The 23251-nt window shown below is 39.0% G+C and overlaps 2 protein-coding genes across 10 annotated transcripts in view; both read right to left on the reverse strand.

The window, feature by feature from the left end:
• kidins220a (kinase D-interacting substrate 220a) overlaps positions 1-6434 on the reverse strand; it is a 45124-nt gene extending 38690 nt beyond the window's left edge. For 5 of the 6 annotated variants that reach the window (XM_058090393.1, XM_058090390.1, XM_058090395.1 and 2 more), the window contains exons 1-6: positions 6271-6434; positions 1913-2071; positions 1498-1596; positions 1059-1157; positions 356-454; positions 190-288 (exon numbers count right to left, since the gene is read on the reverse strand). In XM_058090393.1, the coding sequence (XP_057946376.1) occupies positions 190-288; positions 356-454; positions 1059-1157; positions 1498-1596; positions 1913-2044 (528 nt within the window). In that variant the 5' untranslated portion in view covers positions 2045-2071; positions 6271-6434. Of the gene's footprint in view, positions 1-189; positions 289-355; positions 455-1058; positions 1158-1497; positions 1597-1912; positions 2072-4324; positions 4518-6270 lie in introns of those variants that run through there. The other variant, XM_058090391.1, reaches the window with a different exon arrangement.
• A 607-nt stretch (positions 6435-7041) lies between these two features.
• Positions 7042-23251, reverse strand: part of mboat2a (membrane bound O-acyltransferase domain containing 2a) — a 41492-nt gene continuing 25282 nt past the window's right edge. For all 4 annotated transcript variants that reach the window (XM_058090400.1, XM_058090401.1, XM_058090399.1 and 1 more), the window contains 10 exons: positions 18116-18211; positions 17019-17074; positions 14626-14680; positions 13743-13929; positions 12545-12737; positions 11821-11924; positions 11630-11694; positions 11391-11523; positions 9898-10049; positions 7042-8965 (listed from right to left, as the gene is read on the reverse strand). In XM_058090400.1, coding sequence (XP_057946383.1) covers positions 8809-8965; positions 9898-10049; positions 11391-11523; positions 11630-11694; positions 11821-11924; positions 12545-12737; positions 13743-13929; positions 14626-14680; positions 17019-17074; positions 18116-18211 — 1198 coding nt within the window. In that variant the 3' untranslated portion in view covers positions 7042-8808. The remainder of the gene's footprint in view (positions 8966-9897; positions 10050-11390; positions 11524-11629; positions 11695-11820; positions 11925-12544; positions 12738-13742; positions 13930-14625; positions 14681-17018; positions 17075-18115; positions 18212-23251) is intronic.

Below are 23251 nucleotides of genomic sequence, written 5' to 3' on the forward strand. Positions count from 1 at the left end.
GATGAAACCAAAGAGTAATTATTGTTAAAAGAAAAGGGAACACAGATTTGTAGGTCATGAAAGAATGCTGTTTTCTGTATTCTCAGATATACAATGCCAATCAAAAGTATGGGGACACTTTCTCTTCCACTAACATGAGAAGGTGTCTGCAATTTTTTCATTTTTTTAAGTATGTCAGTGGTTTGCTACCTTGTCTGAGCAGTTGACCTTTGCTCCGTGCTGCAGCAGTAGATGGACGATCTCAGCATGACCTCGACCCGCCGCCCAAATGATGGGGTAGACGCTATACTGTTGGGGAAAAACCATAGCGGTGATGCCATAGCTATTGTTAAGTACAGTATCAAAGCACGAGTACCTGGCCGGTGATGTTAGGGTTTGCTCCTTTATCCAGGAGCAGCTGTGCCACATCTGTGCGACCTTTATAGGCGGCCCACATGAGAGCAGTCCAGCCTCCCTAATTATACAAAACATACAAAAAACATACAAAAAGTAAGGAAAGCTGAGTAGATAGATAGTTCAAACCCTCCACAATACAACTGAGGCAACCTTTGTAGTGTTGTGTGGCAAGACAATGCACTATTTACAGCTGGTGTGAGACGCATTGTACCGAGGGAACACTATTACAGGGTTGTTGTTTTTTTTTGTATATACCCGTTGTGATTTGTGTTGTGCAGCTCAGACAAACCTCACAGGGCAATGACTCAAACTATGTGTTTTCCCTTGAGTCACACCAAAATCAGCAACAAGTGAAATATGCCAGTTGGAAATAGTATGTCTTACAACCTTACAGTGATCGCAATCAGTCCACCTAAACACAGACACTACCATTACACTGTCTGTGTTCCAGAGGCAAATCATATTACTGCCCCATTGGGATAACATAAAAAGATAATAGGATTACTACAAGAAAGAAGCCATCTACTAGTAGTAGTAGTAGTATTAATCATATTTTCTGGCTAATGGATCTTCCACTTCAACCTTACTCATGGCGTCACATTAATGGTAATTAAATCAAGACATGAATGATATATTTTCATAATTATCGTTATCATTCTCACCATGTCTCGGTGTTCCTTGTTGGCGTCGTTATCCAGCAGTTCCCTCACTACCTGGATATGACCCTCCTTAGAGGCTGAGATTAGAGCGGTCCAACAGTCCTGTGTGCAAATGCAAATAATGTTACTATAAAACTCTCCATTATTTTCCATTGTCCTGCTGAAAGAGTGTCAGTCCGAGATATCTGAGGTAACCTACCAAATGACCGTACTGAGTGGAAGGTGGGAAAGGGTCAAACATAAGAGACATGAGCAACAAAAATAACTGGAATGCGTCATGTGTAATAACAAGATACAATGTGTCTACATAATAACAGTGGCATACAGCCCACCTTCTGAAATCTATGATGCATTCTGTTTGGCTAACACAATCTACAGCATGCCAAAGCACTGTTGATTCATAGGAGTGAATACAGAAATGAGGGTACTTCTGTAAGCTTACAACATCATCATAGTTGACATTTGCTCCTCTTTTGATGAGCTCCTGGACTATCTCTAGATTGCCCTGCTCTGCAGCCACCATAAGTGGAGTCTGTCCATTCTGAAATCAGAAGAGAGAGAAAAACATCAGGATATTAGCAAAGTGGCATCAGTATTTGGCATTTAAGAAAAATACATTGCACCAAACTACAGTTATCCAAGGTCAAGCACTATCTTGGCAGTATTTAGTTAAAGATTTGGTGTGATCCCTCTTCTGACACCACACCAATTTCCCCCAGGGATCAATTCAGTTCATGCCAAACGACAAAAGAAAATGTCAACAACCCAACAGGTTTCCTTGTACCACATACGGCAGAACCCTGTATATGATCTGTATCTGTTTTGACAACACTCTTCCCACAGTTATTGTTACTTACATCACTTCTGCTGTCCACATCTCTGAACTTGTCCAAATGAGCTTTGATTGCAGCCAGGTTCTCCTCCTCCACGTAGCTGAATAGGCTCTGGACGGCCATGGAGGTCATCTTCAGGGAGGTGGTGGTATCCATGGCTGAGTAGTGAACACCTGTACACCGCTGGGGCGGGAGAGGTAAGATGATTAGTGTTTGCAGAAGGTAAAGGTATCGGTCAAGGCGGACTGAGGCTGGCTAGTAAATAAGTACTGTGCAGACTCAACTGCACAGAGTTACTAATTCAAATGAAATGCATTGTGAAAAAGTAGCTTACTTTGAATGTTGCAACATAAACATGGATAAACCAAGAGAGCCTTTGGTATATTTGCTGGGTTCAAGAGGCACTTAAGTTCCACTGTAGCATTAGTGTAAATTGGTTATGCTCAGCTCACGTGTGCCTGTTCATGCTGAAAACATCAACTGAAACAACTGAAATTAAGGCACAGTTCACGGAGTCTCAGTCAAGAAGTGGGATGAAGCAGGTGAGACATTTTAATCCTCTGAAGCGAGGTCTCGAGATGACCCGTGGATTGAATCGTGGGAAGAATACTTCATTCCAGTTTTGTCAACATATAAATAATAATAGCTGTTAGATAATAACATGCATGACTGACTGTGGTACTTGCCTTTATTTGAATGGGTCTATAAGTGACTTGGCTTGGGGTCTATAATATATATCACATACCTACATCTATAGATTAATGTAAAACATATATTATATATATATATATATTTATTTTTTTTTTTACTTTTTACAAAATATGGGACAAAATACGGTCTTATATTCAGGCCAACTTTGTAACAGAGACAATTGCTTTGAACTTTGGGACTTTCATTCATTTTCTACCGCTTACCCTCACAAGGGTTGCTGCCATGCTGGAGCCTATTCCGGCTGACTTCGCGCAAGCAGCCAATCACAGGGCACATATAGACAAACAACCGTTTACACTCACATTCATACCTATGGACAATTTGGATTCGCCAATTAACCTAGCATGTTTTGGAATGTGGGAGGAAACCGAAGTACAAGGAGAAAACCCACACATGCACAAGGAGAACATGCAAACTCCACACAGAGATGGCTAGGGGTGGAATCAAACTCGGGTCTCCGAGCTGTGTGGCCTGCAGGCTAACCACTTGTCAGCCGTGTTGGGACTTAACACATCAAATTTCTAATCCTTGAGTTTTTCTAGTGACTTTTACTGCAGAATGTGCTGCATTACACTACATTACTATTACTATTACATTACTATTACATTACTTATCACCATTGTAAACTTCTACTTAACTGATGCCATGTGGGCTGCACAGGCGATGTATGCTGTGGTAAAAACGTTCACCGATCTTTATTCATCCCACAAGTGGATTAATTATGACATGGCATTTATTGGCAAGGAGGAAGTGTAACTAACCTCTTTTGTATATATCGCAAAACATTTGACATGACTTTAAACAAGAAAAATAAGGATAATATGTGTAATATTGCTCTAAAAATGCTTGGAGAAAACAAACAGACATGGTTCGCTTTGAAGATTATCCATAATTGAAGTCACAGACTCTTTTTGTGAACTACATACAGTTTGTAACAGCAGCATGCACAAATAATTTCACTTGTGCAACTACAACACCACAAGATCACCCTGGAGCAATAATTAAGTCTTCTGACCACTTCTATTATTTTCACAGGACAAAGGAAAACCCATCAAACATGGCCGCCTCTTTGTAGTAGGGATTGAGCCGATCAATAAGAATCATGTTAATAATTCATCAGAGTTGGGCTCTTCCATCACAGCCGAGGCCTGCTTCCCGCCACTAAAATTAAGCATCTGCTTTGTCTTCCTGCAAGGCGCCTCAGAAGTGAGTTTCCCTCACTAAAACGTTAGCAAACACGCAGCTTAGTATTTCAACATAATCTTGAAGCCATGCAAGCAGCTCATGCTCGGGTCAATACAGGCTACAATGTCACATGATTGTTGGACGCACCGTACAAAGAGCCAAAGCAGTCAAATACAAAGTGAATGAATAATCAGTGCACTCTTTACTGCCTTTTTATTCCAATTCTACCAACAATGGTCACCTGTTTCCCCATATTAAACAATATCAAGAGGGTGAAAAAAAATCCTTTGTTGACAGTGAAGGCAACAGGGGCCTGTTGACACGCCCTCCTTGTCTTTCATCACAACATGGACATGATACGTCCTTAAAGAACCAATCCAAATATCCGTAACATCGATCAGGCACAATTCACAAAGCGAAAAGAAATCAACACATCATGAAACCAAAAACCTGAGCAGTGAATAAATCTAGTATGAGAGTCAGTCACAAATTATTATTAAAAAAAAGAACACACAAAAAATAAAGGAAAATCTACCTTACCTCGGTGAAGGTGAAAGCTCAGTTTTGCGTTTTTTTTTTTTTTTTGCGTTTTGCTTGCTCACTCTCTCACACACACAGCATCTACAAACACTGCCAGGATCAAGCTCGGCATCCCCCACCTTTTTTTCTGAATATTATATGAGGGGGTTGGTCTACACCCATCGCCTCTACACACAATGGCAACAATACATTCACTGCTGGATTCAGATGAAAGGGGAAGGCCATTATTTGTGTCATTTCTATTTTAGGGGTAATGACATGAAAGTCAATCAATTATTACTTATTTTTCAAAAGCAAGATTGTTACATTAATTTGGCTATAATGTCTAAACATAACCATATGATTGATGTTTTCTGTACAGCATATTGCATAGTTTTAGTTATTTTATTTTAGTGTGTGTGCATAAAAAATGACACTTTAAAAACTGGTAATATTCAGCAATTCTCTCCCCAGGTAAAACAACAAAAATGTAATTTTAAATTAATAATTAATACAAATTTTAAACCTGATTTGAAATTAAATACTACACTACAGTGTATGCTGTACTGTTATTTCTTTGTCGTATTATTTTTTATTATTGCATTATGCATACCATGCAGTGTGAAAAAAGTGCCCCGCCCTTCTTGATTTTTTTTTTTGCTTGTTTGTTTCATCACAGCAAGTCTTCAAGTCTTCCAGGTCCTGAAGCAGCATAACCGTCCCAGGCCATCACACTACCACTATTATGTTTTACTGTACGATGAAATGCTGTGTTACTTTTACGCCCAATGTAATGGGACACACTTTCCAAAAAGTTATACTTTTGTCTCATCAGACCATAGAGTATTTTCCCAAAGATCTTGTAAGATGTATACTGGAAAAAATAAAATGAGCCTTAATGTTCTTTTAGTTTTGGTTTTGGAATTCTGCCATGTCTTTCTTATGGTGGAATCACGAACACTGACCTTAACTGGGGAAAATGAGACCCGGAGTTATTTGAATGTTGTTGTGGGGTCTTTTGTGACCTCTTGGGGTAATTTTGGTTGAATTATACATTTTATTTTTGCAAAATACCAGGAGCTAATAAAAAACTAGTGTCCAAAATAGTTTGGACACCTCCAATATATTGTCTCCAAGGCTACAGTTGCAATACCAGTGATACTTCTTACTTTCGTGTTTTTAAAGACTTTTGAAAATTGTTACATACGCTGATCAATTTGCAGGATGTGTTTAAGGTTCATATATGGCCCAGTGTGAATGTTAAACAAGAAAAGCAGTATATCTGCTCATCACTGGGTGTAATGTGAGGACATGCAATAGTAGGCAGTTTTGAAGTTTGAAGAACCAACACCGGATAGCATCTCTAAATTTAACCAGCTCAGCTCTGCATCACATGTCATGTAGACGTTAACCTGCTGAGGGGGATCCAGTTCCATTAATTTAAACAAAACATGTTTGTCAGGCATAAACTATATCGTGTGCAGTTTAAAGTGTAATATTCTGCGCTATCCTATCGATTCAATCTAGTTGGAGCAACATTCACTTTTAATGAGCAGACTGCAAAAGTCACAAAAGCTAAAAAATCGCAATGCATGTAATAGAAGTGAACGTAAAATTGAATTTCTTGCTTTAAAACGGTTTGTGTACCGTAGTGTTGGCACTTGGTGTGTAAATGCACACATCTGGATGTCATTTCTTCCCATCACATGGTCACAATGTGACAGGTTAGCGAGATAACTACTGATATTGTTGTTATTATCCTGCTTTCCTATGTTCTGGAAGACTAAATGTGTAGTTTTAGTGACAGTCAACCGGAAGTTACAACAACAACTGTAGCGAGCTGAATTTACAGGAGCTAGCATGTTAGCATGAGCCCCGGAGTGGCTAGCACAGCAACAAGTACAAATAATTTGTCCACTTTTACAAGGGAAAATAAGCCACACAAACAGATACCGGAGTAGTCCTACCTGTGCTGTGATGCTCTGAAAACGTCCGGAACATTCAGTTATGTTTCATAATGTTGTGGTGTTTCCATTTGTAAAGTCTTTTTTTTATTTTTTTAACCGAATGACGTGTACGTGGGAGGTAAGGCCTGTACCCACAGGAGTGCCGATAAAATAAATAAATATTGACATATATACATGTTTTATTACTTGGAAAACGTAAACTTATCTGTATTTTTATGTTGTACAATGAATGAAATATATTTAATTGTTTTTAATTAATTTAAAATAAATTACACAGTACATGAAGGCGTGGTTATATGATGTCATAATGACGTAACACAATATAGCTACGCCCTCAGGTGCTGTGTTTGTACACTAGTACACTTTTTTTGTTGCAAGGCTCAGCAGTAGGATAGAGGCATTGCTGTACAGGCAAAATTATGGCAAAATTGGGGGTGTATGATAACCAAGGTTAGTATCTTTAAAAGACAATGAGGGTGACCATATTGCTCTATAACACATCCCTGCTCTCTCTACATTACTTTTCTATTAGGTGTCTTCAACGGGTGAGTAGTTTTACTTTACATTTTTGTGTAATCGTACACGGATTACGTATGTGTATACTTGTATGACTGCGTTAAAATGTTACTTTAAAACACTGCTTGGATATTTATTATGCACAACTTGGAAGTCAACCAAGACCATAGACACATAGCACACAGATTGTGTGCTCCTCTTTGGAATTTCAAAGCAACTTATCTCAACAATCACAATTAACTTTGCAAGTGGATTTTCAAACATCAGTGTTGGTGTTTAAAAATAACCTCTTTATTTTTTGCCACATAAATCAGAATTTTAATGAACTGTCATACAAATCTTTCAATAAATTTCCTTCTGACACAAAAATAACCATTATGTTACACAAGCACACAGTCGCCCACTCATCCACACACACACACACACACACACACTCACAGGCAGGCGCACATGCACACTCACAAAAAAAAAACAAAAAAATGCGCCATTCAATGATTTGGCACTTTGGACATATGAAGCAGTTTGCATTGATCTGCTGGTTTTGGTGGCCATGCAGTGCAATCATGTTCTTAAATGTTCCAGAAAGAATGACATCCCTTTCTTTATCTTAAAGGTGCTCACCTTTACAGAGCTACAAATATAGTTGACCACATTGACATGACGTACGAACCACATACACACACACAGTTATGGCAGGAATATGCAAATGTTAGACCATCTCAAAAGGAAAACAAACAAAAAAAACTCCATAACTTGTCAAATTGGGTGCTTTGTTATTTTACAAATGCACCAAACACATGAACCTTGAACGTCCCATTCACTTAAAGGATATGTCAAAATATTGTAGCAACAGTGTGTCGCCTGCTAAACCCAACATGTGGGGTGCAGGATAGCGTCACTGGGGGTGTGTGTGTTAGAATAAACAGGTCGATGTTTCTCAAAGGCTTGAAGTGAACAAAAACAAAGAAGCCAGTGTCTTATACACCATACAGTAAATGCACCTTAACGTAAAAAATAAGTTACCACAACAGCCCGCCTCCTCTTACATGTTATTTTTTTTGTACAATATTATCAAGTCAAACAAAATTTGCACAATAATAAAATGAAGGCAAATTGCACTCACTTGTGGCCTCTATGTGCACCAATTGGGAACATTTTATTTCCCGTTCAGTGGGGTAATTACGGCTACTATGGTTATTAAATAAGGACTATTTAAGTTCAGGTGACATAATGTGATTAGATCACTGTACAAGACGTGAAATGCCTGATAGTTATTGTTTCGGGGCGAGGCTGAAAAGTAGGAGAATCAAAATAAAAATAAAAATAACATCCATGGAGCCACCCAAAATGAAAAAAAAAAAAAAAAACTTGAGAAGACTACGCAAAGCCGCAACAGAATGAATCATTGAATCATCTCCCTTTGAAACACACAGATATCTGACGCTGATAAGTTGGTCAAAAGCAGCAGAAAAAAAAAACAATTGGGCGAGACGTTTTCCACCACTGGAGACAAGACGAGATCCGGTTTCCTCTTTGGGACTTTTCTATCAATTCAACCAATCAATTCATCTCTGAGAATAGTGTCGTCACAAACATCTAAATACAAAACACTTATTATGATTATTATTGTTGTTGTTATTATTATTATTATGTGATGTGAACTCCCATCAATATTTTGAGGATCCTAAGGCCTGTTTGAAAGTTGGCAGCTGATGATAAAGGTTTCCAGACAATGACAAAAACCCTCCACATACACTTTGTACAAGCGGTAGCTGTTGTTGTCGCACCTGCCACGTACATAGAGGGTTTAAGGCAGCTTGGAATTCAGTTTATCTCCGTTTTTCCGCTAGTAAAATGTAATGTAACCACTATCGCTCTGGTGCTCCTTTGCTACTGGAAGTATTGTCGGTTTCTGTCCGAGCACGCCCAATATTTGGTTCCTGGTCCGACAAACAGACTCTCCACGCTCTCCAGCTCTCAGTGGTCTCCAGTTCGTCTCACTAGTGCTGCTTCTCCTGAGCCTCATGTGGTTTTGTCTTTCTGGCTGCAGTGGTTGGAGGCGCTGCCGTCCACCTGCCGCGGGCTCTCCTGCTGACCTTCCATCCTGCGGCGTCGAGACTTCACCGGCAGGGCTAGTACCACCAGCAGACACAGAAGGTGTAAGCAGAAGTACCAGGATCTGCAAAAAGGAAGTACAACAGCAGGAAGTCAGGACCTGTTTTTAGAAAGATATTTTAAAGACAAAGGGGACCAGTAGGCTAATTTCCGTCCCTTTGCATTGAGTTGTGGACTCCTATAAAGCAGCTACACACAATAACCCGTATATAAACCTTTCTAGATCTTCCAGAATCTGCACCTATACTAACTGTATTTCTCGCTGCATTCAATGTTGTTTTTCAAGATACTGTACTCTTCAGTGCATTGGAAGATGGTGAAGTAAAATGCCATTAAACTAATGTTAAATCATAAAAAAAATCGGTCATGAAATAAATTATTAATAAAAGGGTTCCTTATGATCATTGAAATTATATGTGCCAATTTAATTAACTCATTCGCTACAGAAGAACCCGAGTACTCATCCCAAAGAGGTATTTATATGTTGTTTTGGGTTTTTTTGCATGACAGGCACTAAGAGGTGATGATGCAACTCCACAATAGAAGTGAGCATGAAGGTGTTTTAAGATGAAAAAAAAGGTATGAATATGAGTGTGAATGGTCGTTTGTCTATATGTGCCCTGTGAAGATAAGCGCTATAGAAAATACTAGATGGCTGGATGTTCTTGATGGTACACGTGAGTGATGTTTTCTTAACGCCTTCCTTTTGAGTGACATAATACTGGGCATGCATATTATGGCAGTGGCTCAGCCATTTTAGGGCTTTTTACTTTCTCCTCATCAATCCTGCCTGCCCATTAAGCTGTCTTGTTAACTGAAGCGGCCTGACGAGGAGGAAACAGCGTTCGTATCGCTGCCATGTGTGCAGTAACTTCATCCTCGTGGATGATATTATACAGTAATTCCCTAGTAGAAGCGGACGCACAACTTGCTCTACTAATTACTGTAATAAAAGCAGTAATCAGCACTGGCTATGCATTTATTTAATACAAGTACCTGTAGAATTTGAGTGAGGGTCCCACAGCGAGTAGGACAAATGGCACCACTGTGTAACTGATGGCAACTTGAGTCCATGCCCACGTGATGACATCATAGATACGCTTATATGAGTCAGAGACCAGGAAGTGAGGTCTGATGTTGTGTCTTACCTGGAAGCAAAAACAAACAGAATGTCATTGAAACATACTTTACTTTGATTTTGAACATGCGTATGAGTTACATTGGAATATATCATGTTACAATTCACAGTTGGACAAGACTCCAGTTAGTCATGACAAGGAGTTTATTTAATATATAACATCAATCAAGTATCACATCAATTGCTAATACATTTGCTTGTGCATAATTAATATTAGTATACTTTTACAACCAAATTCACACGTTATGGTGTGTAGTATTCTACACTGGTTTCAACAATTTTACACTGATGAGACAAAAGCCACCGCAGGAAGTACTGGTAGTAAAACAAAGAAACAAGGAACTCTCCCAATGCTAACAGGAGTTAGTCTATACTTATGTCTTATTTTGTATTATTATGTGTACTTTCTTTGTTAACAGAGGTGTATGTACTGTGGTATGATGTAATGTAGGGGTGTTATATCAAGTCTAGATGGCTCTAGAGGTTTAAAACTGTATTTAGAAGGTGGTAAATCGGTTTTATATACCTGTAGTCTAACCATGAAAATATCCTATTTATAAATAAATAACCCTCATTTGATGAATTTTTGCTTATCACGGTCAGGTCGGGAACCAATTAACCACGATAAACAAGTGGTGATTGTATCAATGACAACTAAATTCAACTGCAAAACTTACAAAAAGGAAAGGACACACACTTTACAGCTTTTGCATTTGTGTAATAAGAATTTGTGGTGTGTTGCTTGTTTGCTAAGTAGCTGTGGGGCGGCACTTGGGAAAATGGAAAAAGCAAATAAATGGAACACTTCCTGGAACAACCAGAGCACCGCATTATTTATAACACTTCCCACTTCATTAGGTAAACATCTGGCCTGAATGTGGCAGTGCGTTGCACTATGCACATTCGTATTTCAATAATTAAATAAAAAATAAATTTGCTGTCTGAGTTGTCACACAATATTAAATGTTTCTTCTTTGTGTAGTTTTTAAAGTATGCAGATAGCAAACAAACATACTATGATCTTCCCTTCACACATAAATGATACATAATAAAATATATTTTATTCATTATTGTATCATAGCCACTGTCACTCATGGAAGGGTAGGTCTCTGCTGCAGTAGCACTTTCTCACTCCTCCCTCTACCCAAAGCTTTACAGATGCCGTGTCTTGTTTCATGGTAATGTAACCTAATGGCACTATATTTGAGGTGCAGCATATAGTCATTCTATTGAAGTGGCGGCCACTGTTTGAAGGAATACTGCCTTTGGAACAGGTAATAACATGTCTGAAACTGCTCTTGTATTAAATGTTATTGGTTCGAGCAGGTAATTCAAGGGGCCAGGAACTTACTGAACGTGCTGCCATGGTCATGCCAATGCCAGTGAGGAAGGTCAGGTAGTAGCCAGGGTATACGCCATGCCACATGGCTGACAGTAGGAAGGTGGCGGCGGTGGGGTTGATGGGACAACGCTCATAACACACCCTGGAGAAAGCAAGGAGGAAAAAGCACATGCAGGTTTGGTCTAATTATGAATTTATGCATTTATGTCTTCAAGGATAGAACAATATTCCATTCAGTTTGCATTTACCTTTTGAGCCAAAGGGATGTCTGGATGTTCCAGTTGTCTAGGAACAACTTGAAACTGGTGGCAAACTGAACCCCCCCCCACCAAAATACATCTGGTTAGACAACCATTTCAAAGCAATATCAACAGAGAACAATGTGTCTTTAATAGCAATAATAATAATAATAATAATGGTGACTATTAATCAATTTCACCTCAATGTCCAGAATTCTGAGGTTGGAAATCAGGTCCCACCGTGGGGAGCCGTCTTTGTTGTATCCATTGAAGCCGAATCCTGCTGCATTGTTGATAGCATCAGCTGCACAGGGAGGAACATACAAATGAATGCAAGAGCAGCAGCAACAGCACCTGCCTGGAAAACTTGAATGCCTCGGTTCCCAAAGCGGGGTACAAACACGCATGTTAGGTTAATTGGTGACACTCAATTGTCTATACGTATGAATGTGAGTGGGAATGTTTGTCTATGTGTGCTGTACGATTGGCCTCTCGCCCGCCTTCTCGCTCCAACACGCCCCGTGTATATGTAGGACAAATACTTATCCTTTTATCAGTGCTCACGTAAAACTTTTGTCTAAATTTGACCATGCAAAATACACATTTTTGAATTAGAATGACTTACTATGCAATGAATTAGCCAATGTTGTTGAAGGAGGAGGTTGTACATGGCTTCAAGTAAAATTCTGAAGGGGTACGCAACTGGGAAAAGTTTGGGAACCACTGCTTTATTGGATTTAAGGGGCTTGTGGTGAATCAGAAGATGCAGTTTGCAATTTCATCACCAGGGAGAGCTCTAACGCCATCATTTTGAAGACCGCATTGCCTCGTGCAGTGAGCACTTTATGGAATTCACATGGAAGTCACTATGCTTCTGCATTCGTGTCCTAACGTCATGTGGAGTCCATCAGAAATCAAACTCACCTAATGTCCAGACGAAGTAGTATTTGGGTCTGAGAGCCAACATGGCCAGGTAAAGGTAGGCAACTTGTATGTAAAAGGGTGTGTTGGTAATGAAGTCGTCGTCTATGGACCGCTCCACTGGGATAAGCTTGCACAGTGACAAATAGATGGCCAGCGAGATGGCACATGTACACAACTTGGAAATGACGTCATCCTAAATGGCAAAGACAGGAGGGAAAAAAATTATTTCCATAAAAAAGTACAAAACAACACATTTCCATTGTCCTGAGAGATAAACACAAACAACACTTGGGATGTAGTTTGAATAATGAATGCAGTATGTATGAACCAAATACATAATGACTGTTCTAATTATGGAAATAATAATGTGAATGAGAATTAAATAATCTTTGGTAAACATGCACAATATATACCAGGGCTACTCAAGCAACATTTTCAGAAATGAGGACCAGGGTCTGGACTTGTACATCCAGGGCGGATTTTGCAGCCCATAAATATAGATTCTTCATTTAACAGCGCAGGACTGTTTGTCAAAGATTGTCTATATAACAGGAACTTTACTGACTAGTAAGAAAAACGGAGTTACATCAACAAAAATGCAATAGATACGTGAACTGAAGGTACATTTGTTTGGCAACAAAAATAGCTCCATATCCATTCACTGGTGGCAGCTAGTTGTGTAGATAAAAGGGAACTGTTTAACGGCTTTGCATTCTGAAGTATACTATAAAACTGTTATCTACACTTCCGTTTTGTGAACTACTATTTCATGATTAACTGGGAAATGTTCCCATTGCTGTGCACCATTTTCATTTCTTTTGTAGTTGTAATGTTGGATCGCAAATGCTAACTCTGCGTGGTACAACAAATGCAGAGTAGCTATTTTGACATATTGTCATACTCAGGTTATGTATATAACTATTGAGCAGCTATGTGTAATTCTGTTTATTGCCATATTGAATTCAATTGTGTTATCTAATGATATCAACTACTTTGAGCACCTCGAAACTTTGAAACTGTGATTATGAAATAGTGATGTGTATATATAACAATTACATTATATATATATATATACATACATATATAAATAACTTAACAATTCAATGCAGTCTGTATGCCAAAACCTGATAACACGGTCAGTACTATATAGTATGTACTTTTTCCACCATTTCTGCACTTGACAAGTTAGCGCTCACACCTTTGGCGAGGGTTCACTCTGTTTGTGTTTCCCGTTCTCTTTGCCGTTGGCGTTCGCCTGGTGCCGCGGCTGGTAGCATGTGCCTTCGATGAAAGCCATGTAGTCGTTGTAGGAGCAGGTGGGCCCCGCCAGAATTCCCATGAAGTTGCAGTTGTAGCTGAGGTACTCCAGAAGGCTCGGCATGCGCCTGCAGGGTAAGATGCAAGGATGACATTACTATATTGATGTTCTTATTACTATATTGACTTATTAGTAAGAGTGTGCTTCATTGCATGGTATTTTCTATGAGGCTGGAATGGATAAGTGAATGCTTCCAAAGCTGTCGGCACAATTTGGGGTGCTTAGATGAGTTTTGTGTGGAAGAACTTCCGCAACCCTATCAAACACATGTGGGATGAACTGTAAGACATCAGGTCCTCACTCAGGTCCAACATCAATGTGCTTCTGGATGAATTGACAAAGAGAGCGGAATGTGTCTAATTTTTTCCATATAGAGCAAGTACCTGACCTTTAGGTTTTAAATCTATCCCGGCATCCTGTTCTTACATGTCAAGATGTCACTCCCACTCTCCGTTGTGACTCTAATCTGTGCTCTGTTAAGATGTCACATATTAATTCCCTGACCTACTTCTTACATTCTTGCTGAACCTCTGCAGCCTCTCTCTTATTAGTTTGGGGAGGGAGAACCCTGCCAGTTGCACGTTGTACAAGAGTAACGTGTGGTTTCGTGAATACCAAACACCCTCTGAATACACAGCTGAACCCCAAAACTAAGGCCTGGAAGCTTGCTGGAAGACATTCACTCCGCTTTGGTTATATTAACATCATTATGCACAAAATTGATTTAAAAAATAAATCAATAAATAAAAGCTGAGTCACATACCTGATAGCAAGGTATTTCTGACCTGGAGTCAGCTGTGCATCTCGCTTGGTCATACCTAGGAATAGAAAAAATACATAAATACATTCATGATAAACTCACACACACATAGTATTTGTTTCTTTGTATTTATTTATGAGGACAAACCAGTGGTCGTTCTGCATTAGGGGCAAGGTGGTGCAGTAACCCACAAGATGCAGCAGTCACTACAGTTGTTTTGCTTCCCCTGTGTTGTGCTTACTATTATCACTTGTAATGTACATTTTTGTGTTTTTAATTATATATAGTGTTTGGGTGTGTGTATATATATATATATATATATATATATATATATATATATATATATATATATATATATATATATATATATATATATATATATATATATATATATATATATATATATATATATATATATATACATATACATATACATATACATATACATATACATATATAATGCAGACAATGCTGAAAGTAATTATTTAGGTATTCATTCATTCATTTTCTACCGCTTTTCGTCACGAGGGTCGCAGGGGGTGCTGGAGCCTATCCCAGCTGTCTTTGGGCGAGAGGCGGGGTACACCCTGGACTGGTCGCCAGCCAATCACAGGGCACATATAGACAAACAACCATTCACACTCACATTCATACCTATGGACAATTTGGAGTCGCCAATTAACCTAGCATGTTTTTGGAATGTGGGAGGAAACCGGAGTACCCGGAGAAAACCCACGCACGCACGGGGAGAACATGCAAACTCCACACAGAGATGGCCGAGGGTGGAATTGAACCCTGGTCTCCTAGCTGTGAGGTCTGCGCACTAACCACTAGACCACCGTGCCGCCCTTATTTAGGTATATTTATATTTAAAATTTATATTTTATTTATGTTTAGGTATATAATTTATTTGGTGTTTAAAAGTAAAATAACAGTTATATAGTAATAAAAATAAATCTGGTACACTGTCACTTTGTTTTTTGGATTGAAAGTAAGTTAAACATTTTTTAAAAAGAACTAATAATCCACTTTGCATTTGATGATTGCTTTTAAAAATAAATAATGTAATAGTAAGTAAATTATTATTACTAGTTGTCATTTAGTTTGTCAGTTTAAAATAAAGGTGAAAAATGGAAAAGATAACAATAATAACAATAACAATGACAAAAACAATGACAAAAACAAAAGCAAAAACTAGATGAATGCAATGTCAAGACATAGACAAGAATGGCAAACAAATACATTTTGAAAAAGAAAAACTCAAGAAAAAGAGAGGAAAAACAGTTAATAGCAGAAAAACAGAAAAAAAGTAAGGAAAAGAAAGAGGCGAAAAAAGTAACAAGTTAGTAAGACTGCCACCAAATGATGGAGGTTTCGCCTTTTAACATTAAAAAAACACCTTTAAACATTAAAACAAGGCAGCTCTGTGGTTCATGTCAAAGATCCAACCTGTAATTCAGGGTGCATGCAGCAGGGGGCATTAATGCTTGTTTAAAGCTAATATGCGCATGAAGAAGATGAAAAATGAAGAAGTAGAAAGATGCCAAAAAACTGGTGTCATAAGAATAAAAAAAACTAATTTTGGTGCAGAAACTTTGTAAATGCCCTTGAGTGTTCAATTTATTTGCATATATTTGCTTCATTAACCCTAAGAGTAATTTACTTGTTCTGTCTCACTCCAACCCCCCGTCTGCACAAATCCTACCTAACAATGTGGTTGGACAAAAGAATACGCTCGGATGGACGGATCTTTGTCAGGTAAGGTCATAGAAACAATGGTGTGAGCTTTGTTCAGTCATGTTAGTAATCCTAAACCAATTGTGGTTGCACTTCCCTGACAACACCACGTTAAATATTTTCAATTGTGAGTCACGTGCAAATATTTGTCACTGAGGGTTAATGTAATCAAGAAAAAGTCTGTTCTAGTAGTTTTAAATTGTTTCCAATGTTATTGAGCTGAGCAGACATGAACACTGAAAGAGTGTGTTGATGATAGTTTTAAATGCAGAATGTGCTCCAAATGCAGCAAGTGAGTCATCATCCTCAGTGAAACCAATGGCTTTAAAAATCCAACTGTGTCTGTCATATGCTAGTCGGCTGGTGGCCCTATGACTTCATGTTTAATGTGGCGCGACCTTGTTTGCCTCCGAATGGAACGGATGCTTCAACACCATGTGTTCTCCTGTGTTTTAAGTCAGCCATTTAAATGTTTAACAGAGAGCCAGTGAGAGAGAGAACAGTAGGTCATCACTTTGTTACATAACAGTGTTTATACTCTTTGTGCATGGTTCACTAGTCCTGGGTTTTGGTATGTGACCGTGTGATCCGCTTGTTAAACTCTGCAGAAATTGACCAAAGTTTTCTACTTGATAAAACACATGCCGAGTCTGTCTTACCGTCATGTATCTCAAATGCGAGGCTGGTAATCTTCTGTGTTATCACCATCATGGGCCTGATGGAGAGAAGAAGACAAAAGCTGCTTAGTGGCTGGATTTATTAAATATAATTGAAGATGTCATAATTTGAGGAATCCTCTTGTAATGACAGCCCTCATTTGTTGGAGCCATATAGATTTATGATCGCATCCTGAAAACAATGAATGCATTATCCAATCCAATAACAGTGACCATATGAGATTTATAATGGCATGTTCTCCTGATAGGGCAATGAGGAGGATGGCCAAAAAGAGGAAGCAAAGTGTAGCACGAGTGTGGCTCTAAAGTCAAGCTAAACTTCAGAGTTCAAACTGCAATGCATAATCATGTGAGCAGAAAAGAATGAACTCTGAGCTAAATATAAGACGACCTCGCTTTTTCATACAATATTCATATTGGCAAAAAAACATTTTGAGAGCAAGAAAAACTACAAAATGAGTTTTTAAAATTCATTATATTATCACATAATAACCTTTGAGACACTTCTCTGCCATGGATGCATCGCTCCAGCTCACTGGTGTGTGTGTGACAGGAAGAAAAGCTCTGACTCCTTTGGGGACAAGCTTGTATGTATGTAGCTTGTAACAGTATGTGACTGTTGATGTGAAAGGTTAATGTTTGATTACGGCAACTGGAACGAATGATTTTGATTTCCATTGTTTCCTGTGTTTGTAATTTGGGAGATGGGTTCTACTGTTCTAATCTTATACATAAAAGAAGACTAAAGGCAGTTAGGTTAAGAAAAAAAAGAGAGACCAGACGACAAGAGGAGATGAAAGAGTGAAATTTCTGCTCTCCAACAGGCGGTATTGGTTTGGATTAGGTTGCCTAGCAACTACCCACCCACACCCTGCAAAGAGTGCAGGCAGTCTGCTTGAATTGTCACAAAAATATGTGGAGGAGAGGGAACCGAAAGCGCGTCGCTATGGACGAGCGTCTGCAGAGGGCGTCGGGCAATGTGACGTGTGTGTGTTGAGCCGGCACACAGTTGAATAAATACTCTGCATACCCTTTATAAATCACTTGTTGTTGCGCAGCGTCGTCACAAGCACACTTACCCAGTAAAATCTGCAGAGTACATGCCGTAATCGAACACGTAGACGCGTGTGACCTGACATACTATCAAGTAGCCAAGCGTCACGATGAAGCAGTATCTGGACAGAGAGAAAATGAAAAGATTAACGTTTAGTATCAGTTACATTTAAATTGGCATTATATATTATTATGTACATAGTGGCCATTTTGAAACCCAACCAATACTAAACTAGCAGTGAAATTGTCACACCATAAAATGAATGGGGGGCGGGTCAATAGACAGAACTACAATCACTGTGTGAACACGAAAATGACAGCACATGTAATAGGTACGTAAACACACACAGTGCACCGACTACTATTATAGGGAATAATTCACAACAACCAGTTTTGTTTTGTTTTTTCTTTTTTTTAACAACCAGGTTAACTCTAAACATGCAACTGTAGCAACTTACAAAACAAGTGCCGCAAGGTATGCAGGGAAGACGAAAGCAATCCCAGTGATGCCGGCTCCCAGCATGTCTTGCGGCACCGCAAAGCCACCACAAAGTACAGATGTCCCTCAATATTCATGATATTCAATATTAATAAACTGAATATAGTTGTAGTTAGAGCATAGAAAACCTATTTATGACTTTGTAAATAATTTTTTTAACATTATTTGTATTTGTGTGTATGCTCAGAGACTGATAAAAATAAACTAGGGGAAACACATGAAATAACACCTCCTATTATTCTTTGTTTACGCCACATTGTGCAGGCTACGGGATCACTGCAGAGAAATACGAGACGTCCACCTCTAGCATAACAAGCTACCCAGCTAACTAGTTAGCCTCTCCAATTTAATTATCCTAAACTTACGAAATTGTTTCACACGAAATGGGGAAGACGGATACAGGAAGAAGAACTGTGTGAAACTTACCACTTCCACACAGAATGAGAGGAGAACTTAGTTATGTCGGATAAGGCATGGCTGACTACATGCAGTGTGAAGGTAAAGTAATATAATGTCTCATCAACATTAATGACGCCTAGTGCCTAGACACCCAATACTTATGTATACTCACCATAATAGGCCATAGTCTACCACAAAATAGTGACCACTTATTAATTCATTTTTGAAAAATCGTGATAGAATGAGGAAAAAAAGTTAGAACCGCAAGGGACAAATAGTTGTTTATTATCCTCCACCAGGAGTCATAGATGCCCTGTATATGTGTTATCCACCTGATGGTTATAGCGTTATTTATTATACGACACTGTGAGTCAATTTTGTTGAGTAATAACGTCCTGCAGTTCCTGATGTGACACTTTTTTCCAAAAGTCTTGTTATTAATATCAGTAAAATCATATGTCATTCACCATATGTCATGATTCATATTTCTTAGCTGCTCAAAGTGGTCGATAACTCTACTTCATTGATCACCATTATCTTGAAATTTGCTTTGTAACTCTTCCTCTGTTGTTCAGCCTTTGAAAGATGTTTTCCCAGTGGGTGTCTGTCACTCGACAGGTCACTGGTGTGTGAGTGACAGGAAGAAAAGCTCTGATTGCTTGTTCTGTGCCAACAATTGAAATGTATAAATCTTTAGACCCTGACTACATTACATTTCTTACATTCAAGTCAAAACAGCATAGCAGTACAAAAAGACAATGGCCTCCACAACATGACATCACTATGGAAATGGTCAAGAACTAGACAAAGAGGCAGAAAAACATCCAATAATAAGTCACTGTTAGCCAAACGGTGACAGAGGACAAACAAAACCTTTGAGGGGAAGCGCAAAGGCGGAACAACTGGGAAGAGTCCGTGGGTCAACTCTGCAGAGTCCAAGTCCTAGCGACCTAGCATCCCTAGCTGCAAACAATACAAGGATTGTATTGGTCTCAGAAGGAGCACAACACATCGGCCAGAGGCAAAGCACAAAGGGAGAAAAGACACAACACGTCCTTTTGATTCAGGAAGCGTCATCCAATGACGATTGATATTACTGATCCTTCTTCTTCTATGGATACAAGCTGTGTGTGTGCAGTTCTGTTTGCAGAAGCACCAACAGGGATCCTGCCATTATCTTCATCTGATGTGTATTTGTGTAATTCACACCCCTGTGGGAAGGGGAAGGGGATGTTTCATTTCAACTCAAGGCATCAGAAGAACCTGTGACTAAAGCAAACCCACTTCTCACTGCGTGACAGCAATGGACAGATGTAAACACACACTCAAAAGTGAGACAAATTAAGTACTAAATGTGCATTTGAGCACTGGTAGGCCTCACATACAGGTTGTGTACATACATGCTAGTAAATGCCTGGAAGCAAAAACTAGCTTGTGCCCCGCTCAAAGGCATGAAGGGCTCCAGAGGAAATATCCATCTGCTCTGCTTGCAGCTGTGATGCAGTAATTCACACTGTCTGCTTCACAGCTTCCACAGGAAAATCATATGATTTCAGGTTTAACAGCTTGCTACACAAAAAGGAGACTTTTTCGACTTGATATCTGCACTGCCACATCATTGGCCTCACTGAGGAGGTCGAGAGATTTCCTGAGCAGTGAAATGTGGTAGAATAATCTAGCGTGTCTGAGCAGCTGAAGTGGGGGTGTCTGGAGGAAGAAGGCCTCAGCTGTTGATGTCACCATTACTTCCCTTCAAGGGAAAAACATGGCCAAGGGTCACTGTTTTTCATCAATTTAATTTTTAGAATTTTATTTATTTATATGATATTATATGTGTTTATTTGTAAATATTTGTTAAATGTATTATATATTTTTTCTATTTATATATTTAAACAAATCTAAATGTAATCAAATTTGAAAAAAATAATGACACTGTTACCACTGTGGCCCAGAAAAGTGGGATAAATGTAAGTACCATTACAAGGAACACCAGGAAATAATGTACTCATGGTCATATAACTTTACTACAGTAGTACTGGATACTACAGTATGCCCAAAAATGATTAAATTAAATGAGTTTATAGTAATCTCTGTGTGGAGTTTGCATGTTCTCCCAGTGCATGCGTGGGTTTTCTCCGGGTACTCCGGTTTCCTCCCACATTCCAAAAACATGCTAGGTTAATTGGCCACTCCAAATTGTCCATAGGTATGAATGTGAGTGTGAATGGTTGTTTGTCTGTATGTGCCCTGTGATTGGCTGGCGACCAGTCCAGGGTGTACCCCGCCTCTTGCCCGAAGACAGCTGGGATAGGCTCCAGCACCCCCGCGACCCTCGTGAGGAAAAAGCGGTAGAAAATGAATGAATGAATGAATGAATTTATAGTACTTTACTATATTTTCAAATAGTGTTCCAAGAGCATTTCTTTAAATCATGATGAAATTTGGGGGCATTAGTTTGTAAAAGCACAAATATATACAGTATTTAGAATACAATATATACTGCTTTAAAAATATAGGGAACACTTAAACAACACAATGTAACTCCAAGTCAATCACACTTTTGTGAAATCAAACATGGAGGCCACACACGCTACTGTTTTAAGGACATTCGTTGAATGAACTTGTAGTGTGTTTCTACACTTTAATTTTGAGTGTTGCTCTCATAAATCTAATACATTTCATTTTTGTTGAAATTGTTTGTGTGATTTCTGTTGTCAGCTCATTCAACTATGGAAAGAACAAAGTATTTATTTCCGTCATTCAGATCTAGGATGTGTTATTTTAGTATTCCCTTTATTTTTTTGAGCAGTGAAATATATTTAATATGTAAATTATTAAGATTTTTATGCATTTATTCATTTGTCCACCGAATTGTAATCTGGTTATTTTATTGTGAATATTAACTACATATTTCAACAGCAGTGTGTAGAAATCATATTGTTTTAGTTTAATCTTCAGCAGCAAATATTGTCAATAACATGTAATGTAAAATAAATATATTTATTTTTATCTTTTAGTCTTGTTAGTTTTTTTTATCACGCCAAACGTACACATAATGTTTTCAAAATTGTTCTTCTTCATCACCAAGATGTGTTTGCATTATCTGCACGTCTTATCCTTGGTTTTCATGAGCCAGCAGGCAGCGCTGTGTGCCACATTTGGCGACTACCGGCATCTAGAACATTCTGCTGGATATGTTCAACAGGTGAACTGTCACTGAGCGAAAGGGGAGTGGCAGGGAGACTGTGGCAATGCTGTGAAACACGAGTCCTCGCACTCGAAACAAAGCATTTCTCAGTCTCGATCAGCCTTCCTTCGCCGGGTTCATTCAATTCAAAGCCATTCTCACAGCACCAAAAGAAGAAGCTTTTAGCAGCTGTAAAAAGCTGTCACACTGCACTCCCATGTGGACTTTCCCTAATGGCCGAGGGACTGAGGTTCTGTGCAAAAAGGAGTAAGACTATGTAAAAGTTGTGCAAAGTGGGAAATGATAACAAAGGTAGAAGTATGCAGAGATTCTAGTCTTTAGGGTGCGGAAGACAATCTGACAGGTGGAGATGAAGAGAATCTGATTGAGATGGCACCACGTCTCAGTTCATCATCTATCGCCGGTTCTAGCTTTTTTTCCAAGAACAAAGTGGCATAACATGCTCGCAACCACATCCTACATCCCACTCACTGCTGTTGTGTCCTTGGGCAAGACATTTCACCCACCACCAACAGACCTGACCTACCAACAGAATCCAGGGGGCATGACAAAAAACACTGAGAACCACTTGGTTAAATGCAGGGATACATTTTGCTGTACAATGGACATGTGACAAATAAAGATCTTTCCTTTTAACTGCTAGTCTTGCTCAATCTTATCTAAAAGCATATTTTTCAAACTGTACTCGGGGTACATTGAGAATGTGAGCTATGTGAGGTATTTGATGATCACAGTAAAAGTACACATCGCCGGAGAAGCGTTATCAATCTCACTATCTTGAGCGGCACACTCGCAATAACCGCCATATTCTCAGTCAATGGCAACGTTTTTATGCATTTGCATTAAAAAATGTAATCAACAACGCTTCAGTCCATTGCAATAATACCTCCTCGCTAAGGCGAAGGGTTGAACGCCCTGAGCAAACACTGGCATGTCAGTGCATCCTGCCTCTGCGATTCTGTCCCCGAGCTGCACTTTGACCTTGTATTGTAGGGAAGGTGGGTTGACTTAGCTGGAATGGCACAATCAAACATGCCAACTAGCATATACAATAGC

This window comes from Doryrhamphus excisus, chromosome 13 (assembly GCF_030265055.1).
Source record: "Doryrhamphus excisus isolate RoL2022-K1 chromosome 13, RoL_Dexc_1.0, whole genome shotgun sequence".
Taxonomy (NCBI): domain Eukaryota; kingdom Metazoa; phylum Chordata; class Actinopteri; order Syngnathiformes; family Syngnathidae; genus Doryrhamphus; species Doryrhamphus excisus.